The 7460-nt window shown below is 41.8% G+C and overlaps 1 protein-coding gene across 1 annotated transcript; it reads left to right on the forward strand.

The window, feature by feature from the left end:
• The first annotated feature begins 458 nt into the window (after positions 1-458).
• On the forward strand, positions 459-7386 carry LOC118403420 (SCO-spondin-like). The gene is made up of 10 exons (XM_035802132.1): positions 459-468; positions 839-943; positions 1346-1403; positions 2067-2290; positions 3164-3334; positions 4047-4161; positions 4702-4899; positions 5771-5896; positions 6411-6572; positions 7323-7386. The coding sequence occupies exons 1-10, from the start codon at positions 459-461 to the stop codon at positions 7384-7386; spliced, it is 1233 nt and encodes a 410-aa protein (XP_035658025.1).
• The last annotated feature ends 74 nt before the right edge of the window (positions 7387-7460 follow it).

Consider the following 7460-nt stretch of genomic DNA (forward strand, 5'->3'; position numbering starts at 1 on the left):
GTTTATGTAACATTAAAAATAAATTGTGTATTTTTAGAGACCATTTAGTATATAACGTCCACCTTTTATGTAGCACATCATCAAACTTACTACAGTACGATTTGCAGGTTAATGTCCAAATGCTGGTTATAACTGAAAACATTTATCCATCTATTACTGTTAACGTGTATGGTTCAGTACGTGTTACCTCTCCTCACATCGTTACTTCACGTTCTTCCACCATGTACCAGAGTGTCCTGATGGCACCGTATACCACGGCTGTCTGCCCTGCCCCAGAACCTGCCTGGACATTCAGGAAGGCGTCATCTGTACCGACGGAGGTAGGGAAACTTTTCCAAAACTCTATAGATAAGTCGATGAAGGTTAGACATCCAGGTAATAAGATATGCCAAAAAGCCGTTACTCAAGCAACTGGATATGATTTTGGAAACGGCTAGACGTTTCGACTGGTATCCACCATGGTTTATCGTCAGTGACATTAGTATCTAATGCAACGGAGTGACACTGACGAAAACTGGTGGATACTAGTTGAAACGTCTGAATATTTCAAAAATCTAATCCAGTTGCTTGAGTACTTGCTTTTTGGCATATCTATAGATAAGATAAAATGTATTTTTGATAGTTGATTGAGTATCTACATGTATGATACCAGGTTTCTGCTTTTGTGCTGCCTGCTCATGAACTGATTAAAGGGTTGCTGTTTATCGAGGTTGTGTTTTTTGCTTAATGACAGGTGTTTAATGAGGCTGTGTTGTTTTTGTTGTTCCAGGTTGCGTTCTTGGTTGCAGTTGAAGGGCTGGTGTTTAATGAGGCTACATTGTTGTTGTTGTTGTTCCAGGTTGCGTTCCGGGTTGCAGCTGTCCCGAAGGGCTTGTGTTAAACGAGGAAGGGGACTGCGTTGAGATGGCCGAGTGCCCCTGCATATTTGTGAACCCATTTGAATGTAAGTCTAGACTTACTAACTTCAATGGTATCTGTGGGGTTAAACGCCTCAAGTTAGTACTATCAGCAGTAATGTACCGGTTGAAGATTTTCCACTGTATTACAACACCAAAATTAGCTTACCTCGACTTTTCAGTCCACTTCCGTCGACTTTCTTCAGGAGTGATGATTCAATTACTCTGATCTCGTGACTTAGAGTGTTGTAAGACAGTGGAAAATCTTCAAAATGTACTACGTCAACACAGATGAGCTTTCATGCTAGTAATGTAACGGATTCAGTATTTCCCCATAAACACTCCTGTCATATTACTAACATGATTTACAAAGGAGGTTGGAGTACTAGATAATTTTTCGTTATTACCATTTAACAGTCATGATGATTTTTTTATCGAATCTCTCCCAGCTGACGAACTACAAGTACATGTAGCCGGGACCGTCCTAAATGTGGACTGCAATAACTGGTAAGATGTCCCTCATAGATATTCAACACTGACATGATTTGGCATCTAACAGAATTCATAAGAATATATGCTAACTTTTTAACAGGTCCATTACTATTTTAAATTCTCCTTAAGTTCTCACGAAGAGCTCACGCATAATTATTTAATTATATTATTGTATGATAACAGTTCCATGATAACTTGAACGTTTAGCATTACAAACATTTTTAGGTTGGCAAGATTTGCTACTAGCAAAGGAAAGGATGACATGAAAGATATAAGCCTGAGTTCGTATGTGTAAATGACATCATAAATTAAAACCAAACATTATATAATAAACACTTGAAGTAAATTTGGACTTACCACATATCTTTTACTTTACTTACAAGATGTTGATGAGTCAACTTTAAACAGCGTCACGGGTTATCTGGCACACACGACCCGTTACTGCACGTTGCTCTAACGTCACTCACACGTCCCAGAAATAACAATGCACGGATCCATGTCGTAAACAAGGCTGACGGTGTCATCAGCTATATATTGTGTAAACCCCAGTTTATTTGAGGTGTGGGTTAGTCCCCATTGATAAGGAGTTATGTTATAGGTTTTTGGTAGGGGGCCCCGCTATACTGCATTGTTTGCTTTTCCCGGGAAGTTTTTTTTTTTTGGCTTTCCTTTCCCCAGTACTTGTGTGAACGGCCTTTTTGGGTGCCCCCCCGACTTTTGTGCCCAGGACTGCTCGTGGAACCCCTGGGAGTCCTGGGTGGAATGTTCCCAGTCCTGGGGGGTTGGCATGACAACCCGGCCCGGGACATACCCACAGCCAGTTACTTTTAACGGACTGCCGAGCTGGGCAGCCTTGCCGGAAAACACCGACATAGAAACTTGCAACCCCCATGCCTGTTCGGGTAAGGTATACATTGGTGACACCCCCCCCCCCCCCCCCACGCACACACACAAAAAAAAAAAAACAAGTAAAAGATATGGAAAAACTACTCTCCAAGCAAAGGAATTGGTTGTCTTTTTTTTTCGCTCCTTAGTCGTTCATTCGGTTGACGGTCTAAAAGAAAATCCTGCATAAAAGAAAGCATCATGATAAAACACAGAAAAAGATGTAAAAAAACAAGCAGGAACCTAACCGGTTAAACCTTAATCGGAAAGTCATGAAAAACATGTATGTGCGAACTTTTATTGTATTCTGTAAGTAACTTAGGTTTTGTCCAAATATTGTATTCTTGAAACAAATGGAAAGACATAAAGAAAGGTCGGATATAGGAGTTTTGTTTTACACAACCAGTTAATCTTACTTTGGTTGACGTTTCCATGCCTGTCAGGCATCGTCCGTAATATATAGCCGATGAAGATGGCGCTTTTGCGGCGAGAAAATAATCCCAAACGTGGCTGAGTTTGTAACCAACCTACCCCCCCCCCCCCTCCCAGTTCATGACTGGGGTTGACTTCCATATCCAGACAGCTTTTTTAATCCAACGGATGCGTCTTTTGTCTGTAAAGAAAGGTCATTTTAGATACAAGACGTGGCCAGGGTTCATTTGGACAAGAAATGCTCCCACAGATGTCGGTTTCGGATTGCAAATCATAGAAAATTACCAAACTTTAAGAAAGATAGGTTCGGTTATGAGTTAGAAACTGGTCTGGATGGCCTGGCACTTCTGACAGCGATGAAAGACAGACTGTTCTGGAGTCAAACTTCACTTGCTGCGCCTCAGAGTATGATTAATGATGATGATGATGGTTATGACCTACTAACTTCACTCCTGCAGTTGTTGGTGAGTGGAGCCCGTGGGGCCCATGGTCGGACTGTAGCTCCACGTGCGGGGTGGAGGGCTATGCCTACCGTAACCGCTCCTGTGACAATCCGCCGCCCAAGAACGACGGCCAAACCTGCCCGGGAGACAGCGTAGAAGTGAAAGTTTGCTCCTCTCTACCGTGTGGTAAGAAATTTTTTTGTTTATTTCTATATCAGTGGAGTATCATAGAGAAGCATACAATTATGTAGTTATCGTTCAGTAAATGCCCTTTCCACTAGACGGCGATCGATGAGCGAACATACAGCGACCATATTGCAATTGTGATCTGTGACCCATGTTTTCATCTTTGGTCGCTCAGCAGGCGACGTGCATTTGCGCCCTCTAGTGGAAAGCGTGTGTAAGACAGAGCTTTATAGTTCCTGTCAAGCATTTTTGTCTAGTCACACATGTTTATTGGTTGTTGTTTTTTTGTGTGCTGTCTTTTAACGGTCAAGTTGACGTGGAACGGGAAGTCTTGGGATCTTCAACAAAATAACCATTGCCATTTTGAGGGGAAAAGTTACACAAAAACTATGTATTTGGGCATACATCATTTATGCGACAATCAAACATCCTTTGTGTATTGTTGTGATCGTATAAGATATTTGCAAACTTGTCTTCGGTGACCAGGGATCATTTTCTTCAGGGAACTTCAGGGAAAATGAAGAAAATGATCCCTGAAGACAGGTAGACAGGACTCGTAAGGACAGGTCCCAATAGCGGGAAATGTAAGGGACCACAGTGGTCTGGTAGTCCTTATGCAGAGGTAGATGTGCGCTTCCAAATATCATTCCATCAAACGAATCGCCATTTATGTTAAGGAAAAGTTCATGTTGTTGTTGATCTTTTTTCACAGAATGTGTGAATGTGACTGTGAACTACACACTTCCCAACGCACCGAGCTCCAACCTGACCGACTGCTGTCCTCCCGACATGATCCACTCAGAATGTGCCAACCGATGTGGACAAAGGTAACGGTTAATGCAGAACAGTATTTTTGACACAACAAAACTACAGCGGCGTATGTTGTTGGCATCCATCTGTCTCGGAAGACAATGGTAGGCAGACAGGGTGGGTTATATATTAGGCGACCCATCTGCCTGGCCTGCACGTGATTTTTTAAGGTGAAGGAGGGGTGTGAGACTTACGTACTACGTTTATAAATTCATATACACATTCACGTGGATTTCAAATGCAACTCAATCCCTAAACTGGATGCATACGGACGTTTTGAATGACATCCATCAATCTTCTTCAGCGTCACTAGGACTCCATTTTATAACCAGATATTTCTTTTATGAATTTGTGAAAATACCGTTGAGAAGATTCATTAGAGACGTATGTACACAGTTAATAGTATTTTAATCAAGCAGTGACTACTAGAACAAGATGGACTGATAGCCATCAACAATTTTGAGGTAGGCGTGTTTACCTTTAAAAAGTAGTCACTGCTTTGTGAAAATTCTATTAAGTGAATTTGTGAGATTTACGTCCCCATGTTGCCACCACAGATGCTCCGATGTCCAGCTTGGTGCCACGTGTATAGAAGATGTAGAGGAGTGCCAGCCCGGGTGCTTGTGTCCGGACCCGTACGTGTGGCACTCGGGCCTGCAGCAGTGTGTCACAGCGGACATCTGTTACTGTGTAGTACCCGGCGACGACACGATATACGAGGAAGGAGAGGTCATACAAGTTGGCTGTAATAACTGGTGAGTACAGTGTAGGATGAGCTTAAGGATGGCCTCTTCTCAGACTGTCTAACAAGCTTGTAACCCTCTGCCCCTACGGCATCAAAATAGGCTGAGGGAATACCTACTTCCACTGTACATAGCGCTATACTAGTTGATATAATATTCATCAATCAGTGACTGCTATTAAAGGTAGGCACACGTACCTCCAAATTTGTGATGGCTATCAGTCCATCTTGACCTAGTTCTCCCAACTCTCGCGAGAACTAGATCACTCCGTGACCAAGATGGACTGATAGCCATCGAAAATTTTGAGGTACGCTTGCCTACCTTTAATAACAGTCACTGATTGAAGAGAATTCTATTAACTGTGAAAATACGTGACTAATGATCTCTTCAACGTTGTTCTAGTGTTCTATATATTTTCAGGAACAATTAGTTAAGTTGTAAACTAACTTGCAGCCCTTAGGATTGGGCTATGATTCCTAGTACTGTTCGTTGCATCTATCGAAGTATAGAACTATGAAGGGTGAATGTTTGGTGTAGATTTTGCTTTAGATATTTATTTTATTTTTATGAACCTTAAGGGTAGTTCTTTCAGTTACAATAACTGGTGACAACGGGATCCACTTAGTCAATCATGATATATTTTCTGTTATTTTAGATTAGCATACTGTTGTATACTGTTTAATATATGTTACTTGCCATACATTGTACCAGTTGCAATCATTGTGCAATAAACTTGACTTGACTTGACAAATAAGGATACAAAATACAATATCAACAAATCACACGAATCAACACAACATAAACTTTACTATATTAAACAATCTTCATGTTTCTAGAAAGCAAAACTGCATGAGGAAATGTTTATGTTTGTGCCTTATTTCAGCACCTGCACGCTGGGCCAGTTTGAGTGCGGGGACGAGCCATGCCCGGTGGACTGTGGCTGGAGCGCCTGGTCACCCTGGTCCATCTGCAGCGCTACGTGTGGTAACGGCACACAGAGCAGATACAGGTAACAGTGCCATCTAGTGAGATGTGAAAATGGTACAACAAATAGACCCATGTAAAGGTACTTATAGCGCCACCAAGTGAGATGTAAAATGATCAGTAGAGTTATCAACTGGACGTAGAGTCAATACAGGGACAGGCGTTTGCAATTTTTCGTCCTGACATCTGAGTGATGAAAATTTTGTAGAATTGTTAACCAATATGTTCTCGTCATTTCTGTTGAAACAGAAAATTGTGCTTGTACAACGTATATATCTGTAGAATTAAAGTCTAATGATAAAAATACTAGTTTCCTGGTATATTTCAGTTTTACATTGTCAAACATTATTTTTGGATCACTTCCGAATTCTAAATTAGTAAAAATACAGAGTATGTACCTACCTGTTCTTATATTTTAATCGGAAGAACAATTTTTCCTAGGCCTAGGTTCTACATCTTTATTGTTTCTAATTCTTCAAGGTGAAATCATTGTAAGGGCAATGAGTTTATCGCAGTTCTTGATTGGTTATGTTTCCCAGATCTCCCAACAACCCGTCAGCCGCTAACGGAGGCCAGCCGTGCGAGCCCGCCGCGACTGAGGAGATCCAGCCGTGCTCTGCAGACGACTGTCCGCTGGTCTGTGATTGGCTGGGAGAGGTCGTACCCGTGGGAGGAACAGTCGTTGTGGACTGCCGCGAATGGTTCGTTTGTTTACTTATTTTTGGCGACGCCTCAGGGGCTAGCCTAATAGTGTAGAGATCGTCTGTTTGACAAAAATTCCAAAAAATTCCGCAGGCATGTCAGGTTCAATAATCTTTATCAATACTACGGTACGAAGGCCTGGGGGGTCACTAACGTCTGTGATGAATAGGACTATGGCATTCAAATGTTCACAAAACTCATTAAAAATATGGAGAAATGAGGTCTTTTATTAATTTCTTTTTAAGATCACTGTTTTGTATTGCTACTCTTCCTCCCGTGAACTTTAAACCCAAAACATAAATTGCTACATTTCAATTATATGATGTATCTCATGTTTTTATATGTATGGGGAGAGCCATACCCTATGCACGTTAAAGAACCCGCCACATGTGCGAACATCCACCCGAGCGGATCAAACCATTCCGGCCAAAATAGGGGTAGGGAATCTCCCGAGCAGCCCTCGTAACCCCTGCTTCGCCTATTGGGTCAGTTAGTCCTCACTCATAGTGAGCAATTGGGCTGGTCTCAATCATGATGTTTCTGACCTAGGGCGAAGAGTTGCTGTTACAGTTCCAATCATGTAACCCGTAACCTTGAGTGGCCTTCAGGTCTTGTTACCATTGAGTAAAAAAAAAACAAAAAAAAAACACCATTTTAAAACGTAAACAGGCATTCAGATCCATTTGGGACACATGAAAGTGATTTTAGTTGATTGACTTGTTAACTCTCCTCTCCTTTTCCCCCCGAAGTATCTGTATGGAGGACGGGAGCGTGGTCTGCTATGACGTCGAGCCGTCCTGCAGTCGTAAGTAACATTAGAAATTTCCAACCAGTCATATCAAAATGGGGCATTGGCAAAAAGTGCCAAAGCTAACAGCTTTGTCACT

Source organism: Branchiostoma floridae, chromosome 16, assembly GCF_000003815.2.
Source record: "Branchiostoma floridae strain S238N-H82 chromosome 16, Bfl_VNyyK, whole genome shotgun sequence".
NCBI classification, from domain to species: Eukaryota; Metazoa; Chordata; class Leptocardii; order Amphioxiformes; family Branchiostomatidae; genus Branchiostoma; species Branchiostoma floridae.

Coding starts and splice junctions, on each gene's coding strand:
- LOC118403420 (XM_035802132.1), top strand. Junction 4,162..4,701: donor GCCAACCGATGTGGACAAAG/GTAACGGTTAAT, acceptor TTGCCACCACAG/ATGCTCCGATGTCCAGCTTG. Junction 6,573..7,322: donor GTTGTGGACTGCCGCGAATG/GTTCGTTTGTTT, acceptor TTCCCCCCGAAG/TATCTGTATGGAGGACGGGA.